Source organism: Pelophylax lessonae (assembly GCF_965119305.1).
Source record: "Pelophylax lessonae genome assembly, chromosome: 2".
In the NCBI taxonomy this organism is placed as follows: Eukaryota; Metazoa; Chordata; class Amphibia; order Anura; family Ranidae; genus Pelophylax; species Pelophylax lessonae.
In genome coordinates this window covers 658,198,004-658,225,808 of record NC_138769.1, presented here as the reverse complement: position 1 = coordinate 658,225,808, position 27,805 = coordinate 658,198,004, and the positions used below count along the sequence as shown (strand labels likewise).

The 27,805-nt window shown below is 43.3% G+C and overlaps 1 protein-coding gene across 5 annotated transcripts in view; it reads right to left on the bottom strand.

Moving 5' to 3' along the window:
• FNDC3A (fibronectin type III domain containing 3A) overlaps positions 1 to 27,805 on the bottom strand; it is a 491,075-nt gene that overhangs the window by 54,110 nt on the left and 409,160 nt on the right. For all 5 annotated transcript variants that reach the window (XM_082246110.1, XM_082246111.1, XM_082246114.1 and 2 more), the window contains 4 exons: positions 20,577 to 20,663; positions 15,240 to 15,378; positions 3,989 to 4,057; positions 2,859 to 2,977 (listed from right to left, as the gene is read on the bottom strand). In XM_082246110.1, the coding sequence (XP_082102236.1) occupies positions 2,859 to 2,977; positions 3,989 to 4,057; positions 15,240 to 15,378; positions 20,577 to 20,663 (414 nt within the window). The remainder of the gene's footprint in view (positions 1 to 2,858; positions 2,978 to 3,988; positions 4,058 to 15,239; positions 15,379 to 20,576; positions 20,664 to 27,805) is intronic.

Here is a 27,805-nt window from a genome sequence, read left to right as displayed (position 1 = left end):
AAAGTACTCTTCCCCCCTGTGAGACCTTTAATGATGTAACTCCAAACAGGCGATCTCCTTGGAAAGGAAGATCAGGGCCTTTTTTGCAGTCCGATCCGCAGACCAGCACTTGAGCCAAAAGACACGCTGAAGGACCACTGCCAAAACAGAGGCGAGCCATCAGGGGAGCCGCATCCAAAGAAGCATCAAAGATAAACTGCAATCCCTGGACCAGCTGATCCGCCAGCTCGGCAAAGGCAGGGGGGAGCTGTTCCCCCTCCAGGTCACGGTGTAAGAGCTTAGCCCCTCGGTCAGAGTTTGCGACACTAGGGCAATTGTGAATACTGGCTTCATTACTGAAGCAGCATACATGAACATACTCCGCCTTTCCGGTCAGCCGGATCCTTAAAGGCCGGGGACTCTTCAACCTGAGCCATGGTTGCCTTGTTTAAGCTGGAAACCGGAGGGTCAACCACCGGTGGAAGAGTCCACTTCTTAAAAAGGGACTCCTCATAGGGGTATCACCTAGCAACTCCCTTAGGGACCCCAGGGGGACGCTTTAGTCTGCAAAAATAGGAAGGGAAAACGAACACCTTTGCCGCTCTGGATGGCTTGTGAGTGCCAAAGGGAACCTGCACCTCTGTCACAGCTGCGGCCTCCAACTTTAAGCCTCAAATACAGATACAATCAGTGTGTCCACCAGCGCCTTTCCGTGCGTGGTTGCAGAAGTGGAGGGACTCCTCTTCACTTTAAAGGATTCAGGGCGCGTGGTCGCAGACCCAGCAGGGTGACCTATGTCTGTGGTGGCCGAATCAAATTCAAGATCTTAAGAGACAGATGAGACAGGGGAAGGCAGGGGGAGCTTTATGCCAGCCTGTTGCCCAAAACCCACCTCCACTCGGGAAACAAAGGACTCCAGGACCACCGTTCGTGTATAGATGGATGGACGGGACCCAGAGGGCCCCGCAGCCCCAGAGAGGGGATCAGGTGGGGAAATGTGCTCCAAAGACTCCATGAGTCACCAGGGGAACCCCACAAAAAAGTGTAAAACACTGCTAAGGGACAGCCCCCACCTCTCTGGCAGCACCACCCGGTTGCCAGTCACAAAGCACCAATCAATCCTCAGCAGAGAGGGAGAGGACCCCACTACACTCACCAACCCACAGACACCACATCCACCAGGAGAATCTGCACTGCATGTGCGGCGATCAGGAAACAAAAGGAGTCAGCACCAGGGGATGAGGAGGGGCTCCCACCACCAAAAATGCTGCCCAGAAGGCTTCACAGACATGGCTGCTGCTGTTTTCTTTGGCAGACCCCTGCAAAATGGCCGCTGGACTACACAAACATGGCCGCTGTGCATTGCAGCACAACGCTAAAACAAAATGGCGGCACCACACAGCTCCCAGGGACCCAGGAGTGCTCCCTAGGCCTCAAGTACAGGCCCAGGTAGGACGGGGGGCCCTGGCAGGAGCCCCCACCAGGTAAAGCCCCCCCCAGCTGATCGTCTGTTCACCTGTGGTGCACCCTCCTCCCCTATCGCAAGCATAGCACCCTGCCCCCACCCCAGGAGGTGGACCAGACCACCCGCACAGCCCCAGCATAAGTGGAGGGGAGGTGTAGAATGGAGGGACAGATGAAGGGGGGGTTGCCTAATGGGAAGGAGGGGAACCCAGGGATCTGACCATCCCATGGAGAGGCCTATGTCCACCCCAAAACCCTCCAGGGAGAGAGGGGGGACTCACCATACCAGGAACCATACGGGCACCGCTCCAGACAGAACCCCTCGTCATCTAAATGGGGGAGATGTTGGCCAGGAGGAACGCTGTGACTCTGGCCGAGACCAGGTCGTATGCAACCTCGCTAGGGTTTTAACTCGCAGGCCGACCTAGCGCAGAGCTGAGGTATGCGCGCACTCGCTGGCCAGACTGGGGTGACCATTGGAACTAGATTATCCAGCCCGTCGCCCAGTCCGGCAGTTGATTGTAGATCTCACAGAAAAAAAAAATCTATCTAAAGAAAAAATTTGCCAGGACCAGAGATCCGAGCAAGGAACTAGGTCCTTACTCCTGACTGGGCAGATAAAAACTGAGTACCTATAGCAGAGAGAGGGAGTAACCCCCGGGACTGCCCAGAGGCGTAGCCCGACTTCTTTCCTGCCTAGTGTCCAACTCCTGTAGGGGGCAGTATAACCCAATGGTTAAGAAGATCAGGAGCTGTGTCCGTCAATGAAAGATAAACTAAATTTTTAAAGTTCACAATGTAGGCATGAAAACTAACTTTTGTTCTATAACAACAGAATTTTGGCAGACTGGCAGTCCAGTACTGCAAACTACGAGTGGCTTTTCTAAACTGTTAGGAGCCACTGAAAAAAGGAAATGAAGAGATTTTTTTGTCAATATCTTAACAGTACAAGCAGCTAGAGAGGTGGGCGAGGGCTTGTTTAAAGCATTCTTATTGATAAGAATTTATAAATAGTTTGATTTTCATATTCTAGGCAGACATGCATTTAAAGACAGCAACATCCTAGACAGGCCAATGGCACAATCCTAATCATTCTACAGCTAAGTCTAAAACATAATCTGTTATAGTCACAATCCATTGAACTATCATACCAGGTAGTGGATAAAAGTCAATATGAAGACTTAATGAGGTTTCACCTGCATAAAGTTCTATATAAATGCCTACTCAATTTCTATTGTGATACATTTTTAAGAAAATCCTGTGGCCTGAAACAAGCCTACCTCAGCCATCAGCTTGTTACCTCTAGGTGAGGTCCAACAAAGGCGTGCCTCAGAGAAACCCTGTATGTTGTCAGATCTGAACATTTATGAACACAGCTAATCTTATGTCTGTTAAATTAATTCAGGAATCATTACCTGACTCTGTCCGCCTTCACTGATGCAGCAAACATGAAGCCGATATAAACAGCCTGGGTTCAAGTGGTCACACAGATGCTCCTTTGCGGTCCCGTTGTACACAGTGTCCCACTTGCTTCCTGAAAGATTAGATTGGTGTCGGTTAATAATTGTTTTATTTCGGTCTTCCTAGAATCACTAAGGTTCTCTGATATATTCAAAGCGAGACATCAAAACTTCCTGGAATCAATGTAATTAGCTCATCAGCACAAATTCATTGATCAGAGCGGACAGACTAACTAAAATAAAAACCTTAGAAAATGTGCACTCTACACAAAGAAATAGGGCCATACTACGTATTAAAAGAGCTGATAACACACTGAATAGCTTGTTAGCATTTTACAATAGGCAGTAGTACAATGATATCTCAGATTACTATTCTGAAAGTCAGTACAGGCAAAAACTACATAAAGCTAATATCATGGAAATAAAATGTCAATCTCAGGTATGGTAATCAAATTATCATTGGGTACAGTAGTTCTAGTTCTAAAGCACTCCACAAAACAGGGACAACCCTTGGGGTAGGGAACCCAGAGCTAGCTCATTATGTGTTTCTCTTTCAGGTTGCAAAAAAAAATAAATAAAAAAAAATTGTATGGGTTTACAACCTTTTTAAATAGTGTCTTCACATACAATATTTGGCCCCACTCACACTTGTGAATGGGGCCGTTTGTGATTAGATATGAGAGACCTAGTGGCGGTTCCCTGCAGGTGGCTAACAGCTCCCACAGCTGTTCATGGCTGTTTGCATGTAGTTACGCGTCAAGCAATTATCTGTAAATATTATTCGTAGATGAATACTGCTTGAGGTATTACATATGAGCGGTCTCGCATTGGGCTTCCTGCCCGCAGCTAATCGCAGGGAACCCCTGCTCAGTCTCCCTTATCTAATTTCAAAAGGCCCCATTCACAAGTGCGTATGGGTCCATTAGGAAGAAAGCAAAGTGTTGCATCAAACTCCTGTGACCTTGATAAGAAGAGGGTATGGCGTGCCAACAAAGCACCACTGTTGCGGTTAGCAAAATCTTTACAGCACATTTTCTTTTATGTTATTATTGAATATTACTATAAAGAACTGTCAAAGTAATTACCATTGGGATCTTCTGACATTTCCACAATGTACTTAGTAACTGGTGCTCCTCCATCATCTTTTGGTGGATCTATTGAGAATAAATATAATGTAAAATTGCAGCTAATGATAAAAATGGTCATTGTTTTTAAGTAATGAAATTTCTGTAGTCATATAGATTGATAAGCAGCATGACAGGTGATCTTATCCACTATATACACCACTGTTAATAAGCCATTTCCTCATACGGTAAACACAGAGGGACATGTCATGTAAATTCTGCTTTTTTGTCTTCTTCTCCCTCTGTAGAGACTATATGGGGAGCAGAGGAGAGAAAGCAGGATGACTGTAGGAAGAAAAGGCAGAGGCTACATCTCAGTTGTGTTTAGCTATGTGGTACACCTAAAATAGTGATTGGATGTTAACAAATATTAGCTACCTGACTGCGGTCTTCTGAAACAACACTGCATAGTATTAGGGCTGAAACAACTAATCGATTAATCAATAACTAATCCATTATGAAAATAGTTGTCAACTATTTTCAGATTCTATTAGCTGCTCAGCCGATCAGTTGGCCTGCATACAGAATGCATTATTTGTTTACATATCAGGAAATATAGTGCAGCACACATACAGCTCAGTACACAGTCCATACATGTCAGAAGAGACCGTGCAGCACACATACAGCTCAGAACATCATCCATACGTCAGTAAGTGCCTGGGAACTTGTGAATGTGTATTTGTGAGGAGCAGTGCCTCATGGGACATGTAGTCCTGGCCAGGAAGTGAGTGGTTCTAAAGGCAGAAGTTTTTTTTTACCTTGCTAGGGCAGTGATGGCGAACCTTGGCAACCCAGATGTTGTGGAAATACATTTCCCATGATGCTCATGCGCTCTGCAGTGTAGTTGAGCATTTTAGGAAATGTAGTTCCAAAACATCTGGGGTGCCAAGGTTCGCCATCACTGCTATAGGGACAATCTATACCATACTTTGCAGCTTGCTATTGGGGCACTCTGAAGCAGTGGCGTAGCGTGGGTTGTCAGCACCCGGGGCAAGGAAAGTAGTTTGCGCCCCCTAACCGGCGGGATTTTAGCACTCGAGTCTCTTCCACTAGATTAGTTAAAGAAACCCTTACACCCTAAGCACATGTATTGTTTGTTATGAAAATACTGATGTAATTAAAGTAAAATGCATCTAAATACAAGTTTGAATGACCAGCGTGCCCCCTTTCAATGCAGAGAGACCAGCATGCCCTCTTTCAATGCAGAATGACCAGCATGCCCCCTTTCAATGCAGACTGACCAGCGTGCCCCCTTTCAATGCAGAGAGACCAGCGTGCCCCCATTCAATGCAGAGAGACCAGACAATGCAGAGAGACCAGCGTGCCCCCTTTCAATGCAGAATGACCAGCGTGCCCCCTTTCAATGTAGAATGACCAGCGTGCCCCCTTTCAATGCAGAGAGACCAGCGTGCCCCCATTCAATGCAGAGAGACCAGCATGCCCCCTTTCAATGCAGAGCGACCAGTGTGCCCCACTTTCAATGTAGAATGACCAGCGTGACCCCTTTCAATGCAGAATGACCAGCGTGCCCCCTTTCAATGCAGAATGACCAGCGTGCCCCCATTCAATGCAGAGAGACCAGCATGCCCCCATTCAATGCAAAGAGACCAGCGTGCCCCCTTTCAATGCAGAGTGACCAGCATGCCCCCTTTCAATGCAGAATGACCAGCGTGCCCCTTTCAATGCAGAATGACCAGTGTGCCCCCATTCAATGCAGAGAGACCAGCGTGCCCTCTTTCAATGCAGAATGACCAGCGTGCCCCCTTTCAATGCAGAGAGACCAGCGTTCCCCCATTCAATGCAGAGAGACCACCATGCCCCCTTTCAATGCAGAGTGACCAGCGTGCCCCCTTTCAATGCAGAATGACCAGCGTGCCCCCTTTCAATGCAGAGAGACCAGCGTGCCCCCTTTCAATGCAGAATGACCAGCGTGCCCCCTTTCAATGCAGAGAGACCAGCGTGCCCCCTTTCAATGCAGAGAGACCAGCGTGCCGTGCCCCTTTCAATGCAGAATGACCAGCATGCCCCCTTTCAGTGCAGAGAGACCAGCGTGCCCCCATTCAATGCAGAGAGACCACCATGCCCCCTTTCAATGCAGAGTGACCAGCGTGCCCCCTTTCAATGCAGAATGACCAGCGTGCCCCCTTTCAATGCAGAATGACAAGCGTGCCCCCCTTCAATGCAGAGAGATCATTATGCCCTCTTTCAATGCAGACAGACCAGCGTGCCCCCTTCAATGCAGAGAGACTTACCTGCAGCGGCGCCCTCTCCTCAGTTCACCACGTCTCCTCGAGTCCTCCCGCCTCCTCCTCGGCCAATGGCATGCGTTCACCTTTCGGCCAATCAGGAAGCGGGTCTCGGACCCGCTTCCTGATTGGCCAGGAGGAGGATCTGTGTGACAATAGCGAATTCTCATTCGCTATTGTCACACAATGGGTGGGCTCGGGGCACACTGCTCTGCGCCCCGGGTCCACCCTTTTTTAAAGCCTATTAGAGCCTCTGTCTCTAATCAGGTGATTAAAAAAAAACCCACTCTGTGACAGCGCCAGGCTGCTGACTCACTCGCTGCTAAACTGACAGAGCAGTGAGGAGAGGCAGCATAGGTGGGGCTTGGCTTGCAACGCCACCCCACCCTACACCAATGGACAGGTGAGGCACAGTCCAGCCCTGCCCCGACCCGCCATTTTCAGCCATAGGGCGGCCGCGCTGGACATCTCCCAGCCTAAAGATAGAGGCAGCTGAAGACAGTGTGTGGACTGTGTATGTCAGAGTCAGACAGACAGAGTGACACTGCAGGAATGCGCCCCCCCAGATGTTGCGCCCGGTGCGGCCGGCCCCCCCTGCACCCCCCACGCTACGCCACTGCTCTGAAGGCAGGAGGAGCCAGAAGCGTCTGTGGGGGACCCCAAAAGAGAAGAATCAGGGCTGCTATGTGCAAAACCATTACACAGAGCAGGTAAGTATAACATGTTTGTTGTTTTAAAAAAACAAATCACTTCCTTAATAACCAAGCCTATTTCTGACACTTGTTGTTTACAAGTTAAAATCAGTATTTTTTGCTAGAAAATTACTTAGAACTCTCAAACATATATATATATATATATTTAGCAAAGACTCTGGAAATAAAATTGCGGTTGTTGCAATATTTTATGTCACACAGTATTTGCGCAGCTGCCTTTAAACGCAATTTATTTGGAAAAAATACACTTCGCTGAATTAAAAAAAAAAAAAAACATTAAAGTTAGCCCAATTGGTTTGTATATTGTGAAAGAAGATGTCATACTAATAGATACCCAACATATTACGGTTTAAAATTGCGCACACTCGTGGAATGGCGACAAACTACGGTACCTAATCTCTATAGGCGACACTTTTAACATTTTTAACGGTTACCAGTTTAGAGTTACAGAGCAGGTATTTTGCTAGAATTATTGCTCTGGATCTGATGATCCTGATACCTCACATGTGTGATTTGAACACCGTTTACAATTGCAGGCGCAAGTTGAGCACACAGGGATGGGGGCACTTTTTTTGCTATTTATTTGATTTTTTATATTTTTCACTGTTCCTTAAAAAAAAAAAAAAATCTATATATATATATATATATACATATATATATATATATAAATCTGATCACTTTCATTGCTGTCGCAAGGAATGTAAACATCCCTTGTGACAGTAACAGCCAGTTACAGGTACTCTTTATGGAGGGATTTCCCTTTTGCACTTAAAAGTATTAAAAATCTGCATTTTTGACTACTGTCACTTTTAGTTTAAATCTGCGCCATTGGCAGCTGAGTAAACCAGAAGTGGCGTAATGACGTTGCTTCGAGGTTACTTCATCGGAGACCTAATTAAAGCCATATCTGGTTTTGTTGGGGACTCTAAACAGCTGGTCGCTCGGGTCTCCTGGTGGGATGGGAGACCCAGGCAGAGCGGCGGAAGGTGGGGGATGTTCCCTGTGATAACGGCCGAGTGGCTGCTGAGCCGCATTGGTTGTTATCACCAGAAAGCCAACCTCCGGCTCTAAAAAACAGCACCGGCATCAACCCAGTACAACCGCTTCTTCAAGCCGACGTACAGGTACATGGTTAAAGAGACTGTGCAGGGAGGATCAGCATTTGAACCCAGAGAAGGTGGAGGCTGATAGACTAGAGGGAATATAAGGCATTACAATTACATTTAAAGTAAACTTTTACCAGTATTGTGCATTATATTTAAAATGATCATATCCATGAAAAATATAATTCTCAGCTTTGAGTACTACTTTAATATAAATGATGTACATCTCCCTTCCACCCTTCATATACAGTGTCTTGCGAAAGTATTTGGCCCCCTTGAACTTTTCGACCGTTTGCCACATTTCAGGCTTCAAACGAAGATATAAAACTGTAATTTTTTGTGAAGAATCAACAACAAGTGGGACACAATCATGAAGTGGAACGAAATTTATTGGATATTTCAAACTTTTTTAACAAATGAAAAACTGAGAAATTGGGCGTGCAACTCCTTGCAAAATAGCTCGAGCTCAGTGAGGTTGGATGTAGAGCGTTTGTGAACAGCAGTTTTCAGTTCTTTCCACAGATTCTCGATTGGATTCAGGTATGGACTTTGACTTGGCCATTCTAACATCTGGATATGTTTATTTGTGAACCATTCCATTGTAGATTTTGCTTTATGTTTTGGATCATTGTCTTGTTGGAAGACAAATCTCCATCCCAGTCTCAGGTCTTTTGCAGACTCCATCAGGTTTTCTTCCAGAATGGTCCTGTATTTGGCTCCATCCATGTTCCCATCAATTTTAACCATCTTCCCTGTCCCTGCTGAAGAAAAGCAGGCCCAAACCATGATGCTGCCACCACCACGTTTGACAGTGGGGATGGTGTGTTCAGGGTAATGAGCTGTGTTGCTTTTACGCCAAACATAACGTTTTGCATTGTTGCCAAAAAGTTCGATTTTGGTTTCATCTGACCAGAGCACCTTTTTCCACATGTTTGGTGTGTCTCCCAGGTGGCTTGTGGCAAACTTTAAATTACACTTTTTATGGATATCTTTAAAGCGGAATTCCGGGCACAAAAACATTTTTTCAATGAACATACCCCCGGGACAGTCAGGGCTAGTACATTCCACAATGGCTAGCCTCTGATCTGTCCCGGTTCGCACTTACCTGCAAGAAGAAATACTCACTTATAAAATTTCTTCTCCAGCGTTGCCATCTCTGTTGTGGGCAGCTGAAGCCAGCGCGATCCTCTTCCCCGTCTTCTTCTCCCAGAATGCGCCTTCACCGGCCCCGCTCGTCACTTCCGGTGCGGTGCCGAATTGCTCCACAGCTTCTGGGCATGCCCAGAAGCTGTTTAGCAAGGAATGCGGCGTCGCACCAGAAGTGACGAGCGGGGCCGGTGCCGTCGCATTGATTCCTGGGAGCGATGACGTTCAGCTCCCAGGAATCATTGCAAAGCGGAGGGAGGAAGTGGAAGAGAGGTGAGTATTTTCTTTCTTCAATTACAAGGTAAGTAAAAAAAAAAAAAAACCTAACTACCCATTTCTGTTTCAGCTGAAGAAGAGCAAGCGGATGGCCACAAAATCGATTAGGTCGATTTTGTGCCCGGAACTCCGCTTTAAGAAATGGCTTTCTTCTTGCCACTCTTCCATAAAGGCCAGATTTGTGCAGTATATGACTGATTGTTGTCCTATGGACAGAGTCTCCCACCTCAGCTGTAGATCTCTGCAGTTCATCCAGAGTGATCATGGGCCTCTTGGCTGCATCTCTGATCAGTCTTCTCCTTGTAGGAGCTGAAAGTTTAGAGGGACAGCCAGGTCTTCGTAGATTTGCAGTGGTCTGATACTCCTTCCATTTCAATATTATCGCTTGCACAGTGCTCCTTGGGATGTTTAAAGCTTGGGAAATCTTTTCGTATCCAAATCCGGCTTTAAACTTCTCCACAACAGTATCTCTGACCTGGCTGGTGTGTTCCTTGTTCTTCATGATGCTCTCTGCCCTTTAAATGGACCTCTGAGACTATCACAGTGCAGGTGCATTTATACAGAGACTTGATTACACACAGGTGGATTCCATTTATCATCATTAGTAATTTAGGTCAACATTGGATCATTCAGAGATCCTCACTGAACTTCTGGAGAGAGTTTGCTGCACTGAAAGTAAAGGGGCTGAATAATTTTGCACGCCCAATTTTTCAGTTTTTTATTTGTTAAAGTTTGAAATATCCAATAAATTTCGTTCCACTTCATGATTGTGTCCCACTTGTTGTTGATTCTTCATAAAAAATTACAGTTTTATATCTTTATGTTTGAAGCCTGAAATGTGGCAAAAGGTCGCAAAGTTCAAGGGGGCCGAATACTTTCGCAAGGCACTGTAGCTTCATGTCTGGCTTCTACTTAAAATGCCCATATATCCTACTTATGGATGTAGTTAAGATTACATATATGATAGAAGTAATATATATTATTACTTTCACTGTTTCACAGTATAAATTGAACCCCTTATAGTAGCGATTATCTTCTCTTTTTTTACTATAAAGGGCTATTTTTGTTTTTGTTTTTTTAACCCCATGATGTTAAAAAAAACAAAAAAAAGCAAGCTGCTGCTACTAAACCTCTTAGGTCTAGTTCACACCTATGCATTTTTGGTGCTTTTTGCAAAAACACACTACAGTTGGTTGAAAATGGTTTCCTAAGGGACACGTTCACAACTATGCTTTTTTTTAGCCGCTGCGTATTTGGAAGGGTCAAGGACTTTTTTCAACGCAAAACAGTGCTTTTTTGGCTCAATAGACTTTACTGGAGAAGCTGCAGAAAAGCATGCAGTGCGTTTTTGCCACAATATTTTTTCTGTCTATTATTCTCAGAGTGGATTATCAATCTTGTTTCCTAACCATATAGTTGGTCATTTATATTTACCACTACATATAGATATTAAAGGATAAATTGTATTTTTTTTAAAACTTTACATAATAACTAAATTATACACCACACTTTATTTAGGGTTATTCCTTGATTAATTGAAACAATAATCAGCCAACTAATAGATTATGAAAATATTCGTTGGTTGCAGCCCTACATAGTATACTTAATGCCATTGCTTTCTATCCTACAAGTATGTAAAATAAAAACCTGGGAAGTGAGGACAGCTAGCTCTGCCCTCCTTCTCACCTCCTGTGCTATAGAAGAGAGAGCGCAACAAGGGATAGTAATATTGGGTATATGCTATAGGCCCCCGAACCAAAGGGAGGAGGGGGGAGGCGGACCTCCTATCACAGCTTGGAATGGCAGCAAGGATGGGAGATGTCATTATAATGGGGGGATTTCAATTATTCGGATATAGACTGGGCAGAAGGAACTGTGCATTCATCTAAGGCTCGCCATTTCCTAAATGTTTTGCAGTACAATTTCATGGGTCAGATGGTGAACACATCAAAGAGAAACAATGGTTTTACTAGATCTACTGATTACGAATAACAGACCTGATTGCAGATGTAGAAATACGGGGCAACTTAGGAAACAGTGGCCATAGGTCAATTAGTTACAGAATAAATCATAGAAATAGGAAACACAAGGGTAATACAAGGAAACTGAATTTCAAAAGAGCCAATTTCCCTAAACTGCGCTCTATGCTAGAAGATAATAAATGGGATAAAATCCTAGGAACAAAGAACACGGAGGAAAAATGTGAGTGCTTTAAGAACATACTAAATAAAAGTATTGGCCAGTGCATTCCAACGGGGAATACGTTTAAAAGAGCTAAAATAAACCCTGGGTGGCTAAACTCAAACGTAAAAATGCACATAAAAACGAAATAAAAAGCCTTCAAAAAATACAAGGCCGAGGGGTTATTGGCAACATTCCAAAATTACAAAGCATGCAATAAGAAATGTAAGAGCGAAATCAGGATGGCTAAAATAGAACATGAAAGGAACATAGCAGAAGAGAGTAAAAAAAAACCCCAAGAAATTCTTTAAGTATATAAATAGCAATAAATTGAGGCCAGAACAATTTGGCCCCATCAAGGACGACGAAGGGAATCTGGCTACAAAGGACAGAGAGAAGGCGAAGGTGCTAAATAAATTCTTCTCCTCAGTCTTCACAAAAGAATTGGGGGGGCTACATTAACCCAGCTTGTAATGTTAAAGTTAATAACATGTCACTGGAAGCACCCTCACGGTTAAAAGAAGACAGACTCAGAACTAGACTTGAAAAACTTAACATAAATAGGTCACCGGGACCAGATGGCTTACACCCGAGGGTCCTTAAAGAACCAGGTAATAGCCAGACCATTGTTCCCAATTTTTATGGATAGTCTACGGACGGGAATGGTAGCAGCTGATTGGAAAAAAGCCAATGGGGTACCAATATTTAAAAAAGGGCCAAGATAAATCCCTGGGAACTACAGGCCGGTTAGCCTAACATTAATAGTCTAAGATATTGGAGGGGACGATAAGGGACTATATACAAGACTTTACTAATGAAAACGGTATCATTAGTAGAAATCAGCATGGATTCATGAAAAATCGCTCTTGCCAGACCAATCTATTAACCTTCTATGAAGAAGTGAGCTGCCATCTAGATAAAGGAAGGCCTGTGGATGTGACGTATCTGCAATTTGCAAAGGCATTTGATACAGTTCCCCACAAACACTTACTGTAAAAACTAAGGTATGTAGGTATGGACAATAGAGTGAGTACCGGAAATTAAAAGCTGGCTGCAGGGGCAAGTCCAAAGGTTGGTAATAAATGGGGAGTACTCGGAATGGTCTGGGGTGGAAAGTGGGGTCCCCCAAGTATCTGTCCTGGGATCCATCTTATTTAATTTTTTCATAAACGACCTAGAGGATGGGTTAAACAGCACAATTTCTGTATTTGTGGACGATACTAAAATAAGCAAAGCAATAACTTCTATGCAGGATGTGGAAATCTTACAAAAAGACCTGAACAAAATAACGGGGTAGGCATCTACATGGCAAATTAGGTTTAATGTTAAAAAATGTAAGGTAATGCATTTGGGTGCCATAAATACCAAAGCAAGTTACTCACTATGGGGAGAGCGTTTGGGGGAATCTAAGATGGAAAAGGACCTGGGGGTCCTAGTAGACAACAAGCTCAGCAATGGCATGCAATGTCAAGCTGCTGCAAGCAAAGCCAACAGAATATTGGCATCTATTAAAAAGAGGATTCACTCCAGAGATAAAACAATTATTCTCCCACTCTACAAGACTCTGGTCCGGCCGCATCTGGAGTATGGCGTCCAGTTCTGGGCAGCGATCCTCAGGAAGGATGTGCTGGAACTGGAGAGAGTCCAGGGAAGGGCAACAAAGCTAATAAAGGGACTGGAGGATCTCAGCTGTGAGGAAAGACTGCAAGCATTGAACTTATTCTCTATGGAAAAGAGACGTTTTAGGGGGGATGTGATATTAATGTACAAATACTGTACTGGTGACCCTAGCATAAGGAACAAACACTTCAGTGAAAGGTAATATAAAAGGACTCGCGGCCATTCGCTATAATTAGAAGAGAAGAGGATTAACTGCGTAAAGGGTTCTATACCATCAGAGCGGTAAGGATTTGGAATTCTCTTACACAAGCAGTAGTATCAGTGAGGAGCATCGATCGTTTCAAACTATTAGATGGGCACCTTAACGACCACAACATACAGGGGTATACGATGTACTATTGACATAAACACACACACACTCATCATAGGTTGAACTTTTTTTCAACCTCACTAACTATATAACAGAACCTTGGCAGTTGTATGTATAAAAAGGTTCTGGAGCAATGGCTGTGGAAAGTACTTTCATCTGCGCATGTCTACAAAAGTGTACAGCAGAGTAATGTGCCAAAACCACCTGTACACTGCAGGGAACTGAGGACTTATATCATGCTCCACGAGAGCCCGATATCAGGCTCTGTCCAGAGGTCAACCTTTCAGCTCTGCTCCTCTAACTATTTCCTTGGCAAAACGTGACGGCAGGTCAGGTGAATGTCCCCCTTTGACTTCAGAATCCTACACAGTATGCATCTAACTAAATGGTTGAATGAACATTAACATATAGCAAAGCATTGATCTATATTCTAGAGGCATATACTTTGCTAAATGTTTGTGTGTATTAAGCCATTTGACCTAAATTACACTTTTGTAAGGACCCTGTGTTCATCATAACAGCAACTTTGTGCAAGACCTCGCTCGCTGCCACCATACCTTCACGCAACACCCCGCTCACCCCTACTGCAGCCGACATACAGGACCCTGCTTGCCGCCAGTAAACCTTAGCACTCAACAACATACTTTCCTCAATTTGCCACCACTGCAACTACACACATTTTAGTACTCACTGAAACTGCAATGATGCAAAGTTTTTCACCTGCTGACAATGCACACTTCTGCAATTGTTAACATCGGAAGAGACACTTTTGAACATAGCAATGATGCGTACTTCTGCAGTCACACATAATTTAACCACAAGCACTTTTGTATGCATTCATTTCAACAAACTGGCACGCATTTGCTATTACCTTTTAATATGAACAGGGGCAAAGCTAAAATAGCCAGTTAAGTTTAAGTGGCATTCCAGGCTAGAACTAACCAAGTTAAAAACTGCTCCCACCCCTCTTCTAACCATTATACTAACTACTCTGTAGAAAGAAGATGTAAATACCTACCTATTTTTGGAGCTCTCCAATTTAGTCATGTGATCTCCCCAGCAACCAGTTTCAGGAGAGAGCGCTCTTACAATGGATTAAATGCTTGGGTGGTGACATCACTCAAAAACTTACTATGGGGCTTCTGTTGTTGGCTGACCCTCTTCTCAACTGAAGCCGCTACTAGCTAAGAGAGAAGAAACGATCACATGACTTGACTGGAGTGCCCTGAGAGTAGGTATTAAGCATCTTCCTTCTACAGGGTAGTTTAAATAGGTGCGAAAAGGGGGGTGGGAGCAGTTTTAGGCTTAGTTCTAGACTGGAAATCCATTTCAAGTGTTTGGCCTTCCAAAGGCATTTCTGGCAATCCAACATATCCTGAGATGTAAATGCTGTTGTAAAACAAAAGCTCTGCGCTTCACTGATCAAGCCATGGCAATTCATGATTTGAAAGTCATTCTTCAAGTCTCTCCCCAACTGGGATCTGCATATAACTATAGACAAAAATGTGTGCGTTTCGGTTTCTAAACTTGATTATAAACAATACCTGGAAAACTTACCCCAAACAATGCGGAAACTCTGTGCATGAACCTTTCCTTTGACTGAAGGTTTTGGTGGTGGCCCTGGCTTGTCTGGACATGTTACGAACTCCACAACCTCACTTGGACCACTTTTCCCTTCCGCATTGTACGCAATAACCTTAAATAAAACATGTTCACAGTCAAACACTCACATAAACCTGAATCAACAAACCATGGTATGCCACCTCACCAATTACAGCATTACAGGGCCTCTATTTTGCTAGCATGGTAATACAATTGCAGGAACAGCCAAAGTATGTTTCAGACGGTAAATCCCTGCCACCATATAAAAGCAGTAAATAATGAGGTGAATTGGTAAGAATGGTTTTCTAGTACAGTACTTTTTATTGAAACTTAAAATGAAATACAATGCATGTCACCCATGCAGGGGGCCTTGAACAGTCATATATAAATTAAAATAGTACACCTTCAAATTGTCAAAAAAGGTGGGTGTGTGCATGACAGTATAATGAACAATATTTCAAAAGATGTAAGAACGTTTTTCAAGACCAACATAATTAGATTGTAAATACAATAACAAAAATATAGCTTTAAGAGCATAAATGGCACTCAGAAAATAAAAGTCTATTAGCTAAAGGGTTACAACAATATGAATAGTTCCAACAATTATATGCCACTGGTGCTCAACTGCATACCTCCCTAATTCCTAAGGTGAGAAAGAACAACATTGTTAAAAAGCAAAGGACACACCCATGTCGCACCCCATTTATAGACTGGTGAAGAATTATCGTCCAAAAAAAAAAAAAAAAAAATTTGGTTTAACCAATAATGGGATTTTTGTACTTACCTTGAAATCCATTTCTTTGAGTTCATAGATGGACACAGCGATCCATAAATCATAACTACTGGCTTATATTGCCTCCCCCAGGAGTAGGACTAGGCAGAACAAAAAAACACCTGGCTACACCCATGGGCCGTCCTCAGCTTGGTATATAACCCCCCTCCCTGCTCTAGGTAATCAGTTTAGTAGCAAGCAGTATTAGAAGTATCAGAACTCCATAGAGGGGTGGGTGCTGTGTCCATAGATGAACTCAGAGAAATGGATTTTACGGAAAGTACAAAAATCCTATCTTCTCTTTCGTTCATCGACAGACACAGCGCTCCATAAATCAAAACTACTGGGACGTCCGAAAGCAGTGCCAAAAGGAAAATGAGGGGTGGGGAAATAACCCAAGGCTAAACATAAGAGCCCTTAACCAGGACACAGGAGCCCTGTCTTCAAAATAAACGTTTAAAGAAAAACACCCCTCAAGAGGGAACAACCCCTCTGTAACAGCAGCTTGCAAAACTTTGCAGCCAAAAGCAGCATTCATAGATGCCAAAGTATCTACCTTTTAGAATTCTATGAAGGTATGCACCGCAACCCAGTTGCCGCCTTGCAAACTTGCGATATTGATGCCTGATGACGGAAGGTCCAAGAAGCACTCAGCGCCCGAGTAGAATGCGCCATGACAGGGAAAGGTGGAACCTGACTTTTAATGGAATAGTCACAGTCTGTCTGATCTACAGTATGTGGAGATGGTAGCCGAAGAAGCAGCCAGCCCTTTTCCTGGTCCGTCCGTAACCACAAAAAGAGTCTGACCTCCGAAAAGACTCAATAGCTGCCATATACACCCGAATCGCACAATCCGCATCCAAGGTATGCAAAGCAAATTTCATGGGATGAGCCAGCTTGGGACACAAGGAAGGCAACACAATGTCCTCATTCAAATGGAAGTCAGAGACTACTTTGGGCAGGATTCATGAGCAGGGACAAAGAACCCCTTTATCCCTATAGACCACTAAATAGGGACTGTGATAGGATAATGCAGCCAATTCCGATACCCCGCGGGCTCAGGTAATAGCCACCAAGAATGTCAACTTCTGGGATAATGTAGGCAAGAGAATCTCCCGATAATTCTCAAAAGCGTGCGTGGCTAGGGGACGCTGAAAGAAGATTGCCAGGGCAGACACCTGGCCCTTGATGGTACTCAAGGCCAACTTCTGATCAACGCCTTGTTGAAGATTAAGATCCGAGCCACAGAAAAGGATCGAGGATGAGCGCCAATCGACTCACAATAAGAAATGTACGTTTTCCATGTTCGATGGTATATCTTGCTGGAAGACGACTTCCTCACCTTTACCATAGTAGGGATCACTGATCCAGACAGACCTCTATCCCTCAGTACCTGGCTTTTAATAGCTAAGCCATTAAAACCAGCGACTGTAAAGCAGGACGGTAGATCAGCCCTTGGGACAACTGGGACAACAGAAGCCCCTAAGGAACGTTTATGGCCACCAGACTGATTGGAAGTTCTTCACCCTTGATTCCTCACAGGATTTGTGGAAGAAGCCTGAGCGGAGGATGATACTGGTCTTATCGTGGTCCTTGTATGCCAGCGGCGTCTTCCAGAGGAACCTGTGATCTCGCCATGAACCTCGGTATCCTCCTGTGGAGCCGAACCTGCTAAAAGGAGCTGCATGTAGGACTGTGCAAACAGAACTGGCTTGAAGGTGGATACCACCAGACTCAAACCTGTATGCAAAATGGGAGAGAGAACTATCTGTGTGACAGCAGCCGGTGAATCACAGCCTGTGGTTCCTGAAGTTTGCCCAGAGGAAGGACCACCCTGGTCAGAAATGGAATCAGACCTAGGTAAATCTATTTCCCTGGACAGGGATAGGGGGGACCTTAGGTAGTTCAGATATCACCTGAACCTTTGCAGGATTTAAACCACACAAGGAGACTCAGGACCTAAAAAACCTGAAAGGGACAAGCTCTTTCCCCCTTTCTGGGTACCCCCAAAAGAACCATTTCATGGATCCCCTTGACGCTCACGAAGGAGGTCCACGAGGCCGGAAACAAGCGAAGATGTCCCCCCACCCCAATAATCGGTGAGGGTGGACCTTAATTTTTGAAGAGGTCTTGTCTGCAGGTCCAGAAAAGCTAGGCTTACCAGACCAAGGATGCTTGGAACCTCCCGGGGAAGATTTAAAAGATCCATTTTCCTTATTCTCCATCCCAGAAGCACAAAATTATTTTCTATGTGGTGAGGAGGTCCCCCGCCTGAGACGAGGCTCCTTCCCTTTCCTAGACTATGACAGGAAGGTTCTCTTAAACCCCCCCCCCCCCCCCCGTGTTACCCTTTATTATGTCATCCAGGGTAGCCCCAAAAAGGCAATTGTCTTGAACGAGCAATTGCCTTGAAGGGCAGATCAATGAGCGCTTTCATAGAGGCTTGGTCTGCGGACCAATTCTTAAGCCACAGCGTTCGCCTAATCACCACTGCGTTAACAGAAAGTTTGGACAGCACAGGAGCTATATCCAAAGCTGCATCACAAATAAACTGCAGCCCATGGACCAACTGGCCTGCTAAATCAACATAAGCAGTGGGGACGTGCTTGCCCCCCAGGCCCTGGCAAAAAAGCTTGACCTATTCAGATAGGGTCTGAGACACCAAGGCTGAGGCTAAAAAAACATGGCCTCCAACTGGAGACTAAGGGAAAATGGCCCCCGTGACATCATCAGGCTACACAAACATGGCCACCAACCGGAGATGAGTCGGACTAAGGGAAAATGGCCCCCATGACATCATCGGGCAAAACAAACATGGCCGCCAACCGGCAACCAGCAAGACTAAAGGGAAAATGGCCATCAGCTACAGCTAGGGTTGCCATCTCATCCCTTTAAACCAGGACACACATTAATTACCCAGGTTCGGTGGCTGATTAAGGTGGTAATTAAACTCACTTCGTGCCTTATGTGCATTATATTAGCCTCAGAACCTCTGTAATTAATGTGTCCTGGTTTAAAGGGATGAGGTGGCAACCCTAGCTACAGCTTGCTGCCAGGATCTTAGCTGTGCCCTCTGCAATGCTGCACCCTTTGAAAGGGGACCACCTCCTGAAGGTAGGACACATTAGGGGAGACTCCGCTGCACACTCTGCACCGGTCTCTGCATTGGGACCCCCTGCACTATACCCACACTGCAAACAGTGGGGCATGCACGTAGGGGTCTCCTACACTGGGAACCCCCCAGACTACCAGGAAAGGACACACTATCCCAGGACCCTTACAGATTGAGGATAGCGGGGGGAGACCCCAGGGGTCTCTGCTGCATCCTCTGCCCTGGGGTCCCCACCAGACTCCAGGTCAAGAAAGGGGGGGGGGGGGAGAAAGGGAGTAGGGGAAGCCCAGCTCACTGAGGAATTTTTAAAGATGGGAGGAGGGAACCTGCAGGCAGGTTGGAATGTCCCTGGAGGTTACCCGCGTCCAACCCAAAAAAACTGCCAAAAGGGGAGAGGGGGGATTGTACTTACCCTTCCATGGTGCGGTTAACGCTCCAGACGGAATCCTCGCCACCGAAGTAGGGGAGCTATCGGCCAAGGGACCGCTGCGACTTAGACCCAAACTCAGTCGTATGCAATCCTGCGAGACGTTTAATTAGCGGGCCAGCCTCTGTCCATGAGGCTATGTCGTGGCCTAACTAGCGTGTAGCTGCAGCCTGCACATGCTCGCTCGCTGGCAGGGCTGGGGGGACCATTGGATCTAGATTTTATAGCCCGTCGCCCAGCCCGGCAGTTGATTGTAGATCTCCCAAGAGAAAGAACAAAAAAGATGTAAGGAAGGAGAAAAAAATTGCTAGGACCACAGATCCCAGCTGGGAGCCTAGGACCTTACTCCTGACTAGACAGATTAAAACTGATTACCTAGAGCATGTGGGCTGATACAGACCATATGGTCATGATCTTTCTTGAGCCTGGACCGGCTCTGTGACATCAACGGGCTTCAGTCTATCAGCTGAAAACGGGTCACAGGAGGGCAGAACTTACTGCACACTAGTGATCCGCAGGAGAAGTACAGCCAATCGAGCTTTGGCTGTCCTTCATTTTAAGAAACGTTTCTGGAGCATATACCTTCCTTGTGCATATACCTCAAAATATATACACTTTCTGGAGCATATACCTTCCTTGTGCATATACCTCAAAATATATACACTGTTTTTCAGTTCTACAGGTGTACAGTAGATTGGAATAAAGTAAGTTTCAAAAGTTTACTGTCACAGTAGATCTCATGGTTATAGCAACATATACATGACATTCATAAGTTAGATCACACACACACACATACATACATATATATATATATATATATATATATATAGATATATATATATATATATATATATATATATATATATATATATATGTAGAATGCACACACACATCTCTGTACAAGGCAAGCAATCTAAAATTCCTATTCTGCAAAGAGCACCTAAATTGCTCAGTGCTTGTAACTAGGAGAAAGGTACTAACCCTGAATTTGTATTTTGTGCTGCGCCTCAGGTTCTTCACTGTAAATACGAGGTCATCTCCATTATATTTTGGCTTAAAGCCATAGCCCTGTGAAAATACAAACAGGTCAACATGACGCGCATCAACTCACAAAACACGTGGCTTTAAATAAATTACATTAAAATAAATGCTCAGAATCACAACCAAAAGAATATTATCAATTTACTGAAATTTCGTTTTTACATTCATCACATTTTTTCAGAACTATTATAAATTAGAATGAGTTTACAGTTTTCGTACATTTTTACGGACGACTGCACGCAACCAAATAAAATTCAACCAGGATAAAAGGGTAACATAGCATAAGAAAAATAAGTGTCACCAATGCTCACTACGCTCTAAAAATGCTAAATGGCTGGCAGTCATGCGAACCAGTCAGGAAAATAGAATTTACTAGAGATGATCAGCAATAGCTATAAAGTATTTTTCCCAAGACAAGATTCTGCCATGTCAATATATTTCTGGATTGACTCTAATAACTGTTTTTGTTAGTGCTTATCATTTCTTTTTTTACACTAAAAATGTGTATAATTTGTGAACTTCTTACAGTAATATACTGCATATCTGTACTGTTACATTTACTGTAAATTATTATTTTTTTTCTAAAAGAAACACATTTTATCTCAAGTATGTAACACCACCTACACACTTTCCATAGGAGATTTTAAATCCCACTGCCCTATCTCCACTCTTCAACTGCATGTGACAGCCTGAATGGGCTGTGATTAGGGCAGATTGTTTTCCTGAAAATGGGTTTGCCATACTTGTAATGTTGACTTGACCAGACCTGCAAAATGGATAGTGGCGAGTTTGTGGTGACACAGCATAGTGTTTTTTTTCCCCCTCAAATTATTGCAATACTAGATGGCATTTACATTTCATATCACATTTATGAACCCAAATTACATATCTACTTATCAATTACTGCAAAGTTAGTAGAAATATACATTTCAGATGACATTATGAGCCGAGTGGTTTTGACTGCAATGTTAACTTTATTGTGACCACAAACCAAAACAGAAGTGCTGCTCCAAGCACTGTCACCAGGCATGCAATGATGTGCAATGAATAATATACATTTCAAGGTCTTGTCCCCAAGGTTTAATACTGTGTGGATTTTTAAGAAAATAGAAAAAAACTCAAGGAAGTGATAAATGAATTATAGTAAGGAGATGAAGATGTATTGATGTTCCACACAATGATGAAATCTTAAATCAAAAATGGAACTATGGAACTTCAGCTCATCTGCTTCCTCCCCATCTCCGATGCCACATTTGGCACCTTTCGGGTGGGGGGGGGGTGGGTTACCTGTTTTCGACAGGTACCCTTCCCCACTTCCGGGAGGCAACGCCGCTGCTTTCTCCTTCCCCCACCGCTGAGCCAATGAGAATGCGCAGTAGGGAACCGGCTGTGAAGCCGAAAGGCTTCATTGCCGGTTTCCCTTAGAGGGAATGGCGGCGACAGCACCCGGCAGCCGATCTGAAAATCGTCTGGGGTGCCGACATTGCGGGCTCGCTGGACAGGTGTTTATATATATATAAAGTCAGCAGAGCTACAGTATTTGTAGCTGCTGACTTAACTTTTTTTTTTTTTTTCCACAGCTGGAGCACCGCTTTAAGGTTATCTTACTAATCTATTCACAGAGACTGCAGAGGAAAATCTGACTAAAAAAGGAATTCTCATAAGAGACTTTTACATGAGAGTGCATGTTCATTGCAATACAGGGGGCAGAAAGACATGACTAGTGCCACCCGATAACAGCTTTCAGATATAGGTTGGCTAAACACTTCCGATGATCACATATATGGCCTGGCTAAAATGACCTTATGTCTAGAAGTAGTTTTTACAGAAATACATTTTTTCCCCGGTCACATGAAATTGAAAAACTACACCATATGACTAAGAGTTTATAGACATCTGACCATAATGCCTATACGAGCTTGTTGAAATTCTCATTCCAAAACCATAGGCTTTAAAAAGTCTAAATTTTCTCTTAAAGCAAATCTAAACCTAGAAACAAAATGGAACTACTTCAGCTCTTGTACCTGTATGAATGGGAGCAATTAATACATTTCCACTATTGGCCTGTTTATTCAGTGATAACTTTGTCATTACTTAAAATGTTACTAAACCCAGGAGCCTGCATTTACTATACTCGGTCTCCCACATTACACAGAACATGGAAATGCAATTATTTTAGTAAATATAAACTGTTAAATACCTTTTCTCATCAGCAGTATATAGCAGTTTTGTGACTTCTATCAGTGTTTGGTTAAATCTTGTAGGAGTAGTTTTCATTCTCCTATGAGGTTGTATGACCCCTGACTTACTGTCTGGACAGTGCTAATTGGCTCTGTGCTAACCACATGCACCCTCCCAAAAAAAAAAAAAAACCTCTATAGCAATACATCTATCAGCAGATGGATTGGGGACAGTAAAAGAAGGGGGGATTAGAGAAGACAGGATCAAACAGCCTTTTATTACAATGTGCAGGTTTAATCCCTGAGGTTCCAAGTGGGTATAACAAGCATGCTTTACTGCATAAAAAGACTGATTTTACTAATTGGGGGGTGATTCTTGCGCTGTCCTGCGAGGTGTTATGGTTCATATATGTCTACCCTCGATGCTGCCCGTACCGTTACTGTTGACCATACAGTTATATTAAGTAAGTAAAGGGGGGGGGGGAGGAGTACCACGCTTCAGGGGTATTATGTGTATATTAAAATACTGAAAAATGTGGATAAATAAACTATGATAAAAATAAAATTTAAATATACCTATCGAAGTATATAAATAATGATGGTCTTGGTTAAACAACAAATACATGATTAAATAAAAAAACAGTATAAATACAGTCTATAAAGTGCATAAGGTGATACTGTGAAAATACTGTGTATTAAATCAGTTCTCTAGAGAAATAAATATATACATATATACATATATATATATATATATATATATATATATATATATATATATATATATAAAGTGCACTTCTTCAGGTGATCCCCTGAAGAAGTCAGGTGGTCCCATGAAGAAGTCAGGTGGTCCCCTGAAGAAGTCAGGTGGTAACGTGATGTAACGCGTAGGGCAGAGCGAGCACCGGAAGTGACGCTGCGGGACACGGAGGAGAAGTCCCGAGGCTTTGTAAACCGGAGAAAGTGATTTTATTTTTTCAATTAAAATACTTGAAAATACTACACTATGTGGGCCCTATTATTTTGAGATCCGAGGAGGGATCGGAGCGCCAACCCGGAGTATACCCCGGCAAGTGTATACCACACTTTGAGCCTGAGAGAGGAGAGGACATAGAAGCAAGGCACAGCATATTAAATCCAAAGGCGCATCACTAGTAGCATTGAGGTGAGCAGTTAGCACACCTAGATGTGTTGAGCACAGAAGACCACTAAATCGCACCAGGTGTATAGGTGGAAGGAATTACCCTTTTTTTATCACTGAAGAAAAATAACTTATTATTTGGACACTTGATCACTTTAAATGGACTTTGTTATTTATGTAGTTTAATTTTAACATATATTTAATTCCTATGAAGAAATGCTGGGATAATCTATTGATTGGCACGAAGCACTTTGTTATATCACCAAAAGCACTGAAATATAGGTTGATATATATTCTCTTTACACCACCAAAAGCACTGAAATATAGGTTGATATATATTCTTTTTACACCATAAGCGCTGTTATATTTATTATGTTCACATCACCATAATTTTATGAAGACAGTTTCACCATTTTATGATTATTTTTATAAAAATATTTGTTTCAAATTAATTTATTGATCAATAATTGCACATATATATATATATATATATTTCGCTAGAGAACTGATTTAATACACAGTATTTTCACAGTATCACCTTATGCACTTTATAGACTGTATTTATACTGTTTATTTAATCATTTATTTGTTGTTTAACCAAGATCATCATTATTTATATACTTCATCGATAGGTATATTTAAATTTTTTTTTTATCACAAGTTATTTAGCCACATGTTTCAGTATTTAATATACACATAATACCCCTGAAGCGCGGTACTCCTCCCCCCCTTTACAGACTGGTTTTACTGTTGTGGGTTTAGTACCACTTTAAGGTAACAAAGTGATACATACATAGGTTAGGGAGATTTTATTTAATTTTTTTAAACTGTCGCATCCTTTGCGCCTGTAACCATGCAGTCAATTACATCTTGCAATTGAGTTATCGTAGCACTGTTTATTTGATTCATAAATCTCCTCCCATAAACCTTGGCACAACATTAGGACATTTTCAGCAGCACTTCTTGACTGAGCAACAGTTTTGTGTGGAATTTCTATTGCAAAGATTGGCACATCTTATGCACAGTTTGCAAAAGATGCGCACAGCACCAAAAAAATGCAAATATCGCTTTCCATGAATAAACTGTTTCTTCATCAACAGAAAAGGACACATGGGTTAAAATACATTTTCTGTTTATTTTACATGCTTTTGGGGGGAATTTTTATTTAACAATATTGTAATGCAAAAATTATTTCATTTTCTATGTAATCTAAAGACAAAAAGTCATAGTACACAAAAATAAACAACAGGGAGAAGGAGAATGTGAAGGCAACACTACCGTGCTACCATTCGAAAGAAGTAAGCGTCCACCAAATACTGGTGGTAAAGGAACAGTTAGCAGGAGCATTTAGTGTAGATTTATAAAAAAACAAAACCACAATGCATGCTTCATTGTGTGACTTTTCCCTATGATGTTCTAAATAATAACCTAATGGAGGTCTTATTTACCCTCAATCACTGCTAGTCCTGATGAAGCAGAATTTATTATACAAAATGCGTTGATCACAACTTTGTACCTGTAAATGGGAATATCTACTGTGCAAGTGTCAACCTATAATAATTTAGTGGTCATATGATATATGTATGGAAGAAAACCTCTATTTATTGAACATTGTTTGTTATTTTTAAAGTGGCTGTAAAGGTAATTTAGTTTATTTTAAATAACAAGCATTTCTATATTTACCTGCTCTTAAACAGAGTGGTCCAGAACCTCCTCTTCCCCCGCAGGCACTCCTGGCTCCTCCTCTCTGTCCATTGCCTCACTTCTATTAGTGCAGCTTCCCTGGGGGCACTGGAATGGGTTCGCTCCCGAACCCTGTGCCCCCCCCCCCCTTCGTCACTAGCTTTGACTGACCGCAGCGGGAGCCAATGCTTCCGATCCCCGGGCCGATGCCCCAGCAAAGCCAGTGAGACCAGAAAGTGAGGCTTGCAGTCTCCGCTTTAATGTATTCCAAAGGTGTTCTAATCGGGTTAAGGTCAGGACTCTGTGCAGGCCAATCAGGTCCCTCCACCCCAAACGCGCTCATCCAGGTCTTTATGGACCTTGCTTTGTGCACTGGTGCGCAGTCATGTGGGAACATGAAAGGGTCATCACCAAACTGTTCCCACAAAGTTGGGAGCATGAAATTGTCCAAAATGTATTGGTATGCTGATGCCTTAAGAGTTCCCTTCACTGGAACTAAGGGGCCAAGCCCAACCCCTGAAAAAAAAAACCCACACCATAATCCCCCCTTCACCAAATGATTTGGACTAGTGCACAAAGCAATTAACATAAAGATATGGATTTGCGAGTTTGGGGTGGAGGAATGTGACTGCCCTTCACAGATTCATGACCTCAACCTGATAGAACACCTTTGAGATGAATTAGAACAGAAACTGCGAGCCAAGCCGTCTTGTCCAACATCAGTGCCTGACCTCACAAATGCGCTTCTGGAAGAATGGTCAAACATTCCCATAGACCCCCTCCTGAAACCTTGTGGACAGCCTTCCCAAAACAGTTGAAGCTGTTATAGCTGCAAAGGGTGGGCCAACTCAATATTGAACCCTATGGACCAAGGCTGGGATGCCATTAAAGTTCATGTGTGTGTTAAGGCAGGCATCCCAATACTTGGTAATAATATATATATATATATATATATATATATATATATATATATATATATAATTTGTCTATATTCAAATATGTTTTGTGCTATTATTAAAATAGAGATGTTAATATATGTGTTTATAAATGTATCCCAAGTGTGGAAGTCCCTTTATCAATAGTACTTAATGAATAAAAAGATGTAAAAAAAATGGGGTTTTTGACTTACCAGAAAATCCATTTCACTGATGTTCATTGACAGACACAGCTCCTGTCATTCTTGACCATTGGGTTATACTGCCCCCTACAGGAGAATTAGGACAATAGGCAGGAAAAACTTCTGGCTACACCAATGGGCAGTCTCAGGGGGTATACTCCCTCTCCCTGCTATAGTCACTCAGTTTTGTTACAAGCAGTGTCAGGAGAATTATAACTCCACAGAGGGGTGGGTGCGGGGTCTGTCAATGAACATCAGAGAAATGGATTTTACGATAAGTCAAATATCCCATTTTCTCTCTCATTCATTGACAGACACAGCGCTTCATAAATCATAACTACTGAGACGTCCAAAAGGAGTGCCAAAAGGAAAAGGAGGGTGGGGAAATAACCCAAGGCTAAACATAAGAGCCCTTAACCAGAACACAGGAGCCTTAACCGAGTCACAGGAGCACAGCTCCTGTCATTCTTGACCAGTGGGATGTCCCAAAGCAGTGTTAAACATGGGGGGTAGGAAACCGCAAAAAAACTCTCAGGGCCAAATATTAGCCAACCAGGCAACAGGAACCAACCTGAAAAAAACAATACACCCTCAAAGAGGATCAGGTCCTCTTAAACCGCAGCCTGCAAAACCTTGCGGCCAAAGGAAGCATCTGCAGATGCCAACACATCCACTTTATAAAACTTTGTAAAAGTGTGCACCGACGACCAGGGGGCCGCCTTGCAAACCTGAGTCACTGACTCTTGATGACGGAAAGTCCAGGAGGCACTAAGCGCCCTAGTATAGTGTGCCTTGACAGAGAAAGGAAGAACCTAACCTTTAATGGAATAGGCCTGAACCACCATCTGTCTGATTCATCTGGAAATCTTAGCAGAGGAAGCAGACAACCCTTTGCAAGGCCATTCGTGAGCACAAATGGAGAGTATGACTTCCTGAAAGACTCATTAGCTGCCAGGTACACCCTAATTGCCCGGACCACATCCAAGGCATGCAAGGCAATTTCCTTCGGATGTTTAGGCCTTGGACACAGGGAAGGCAACACAATGTCTTC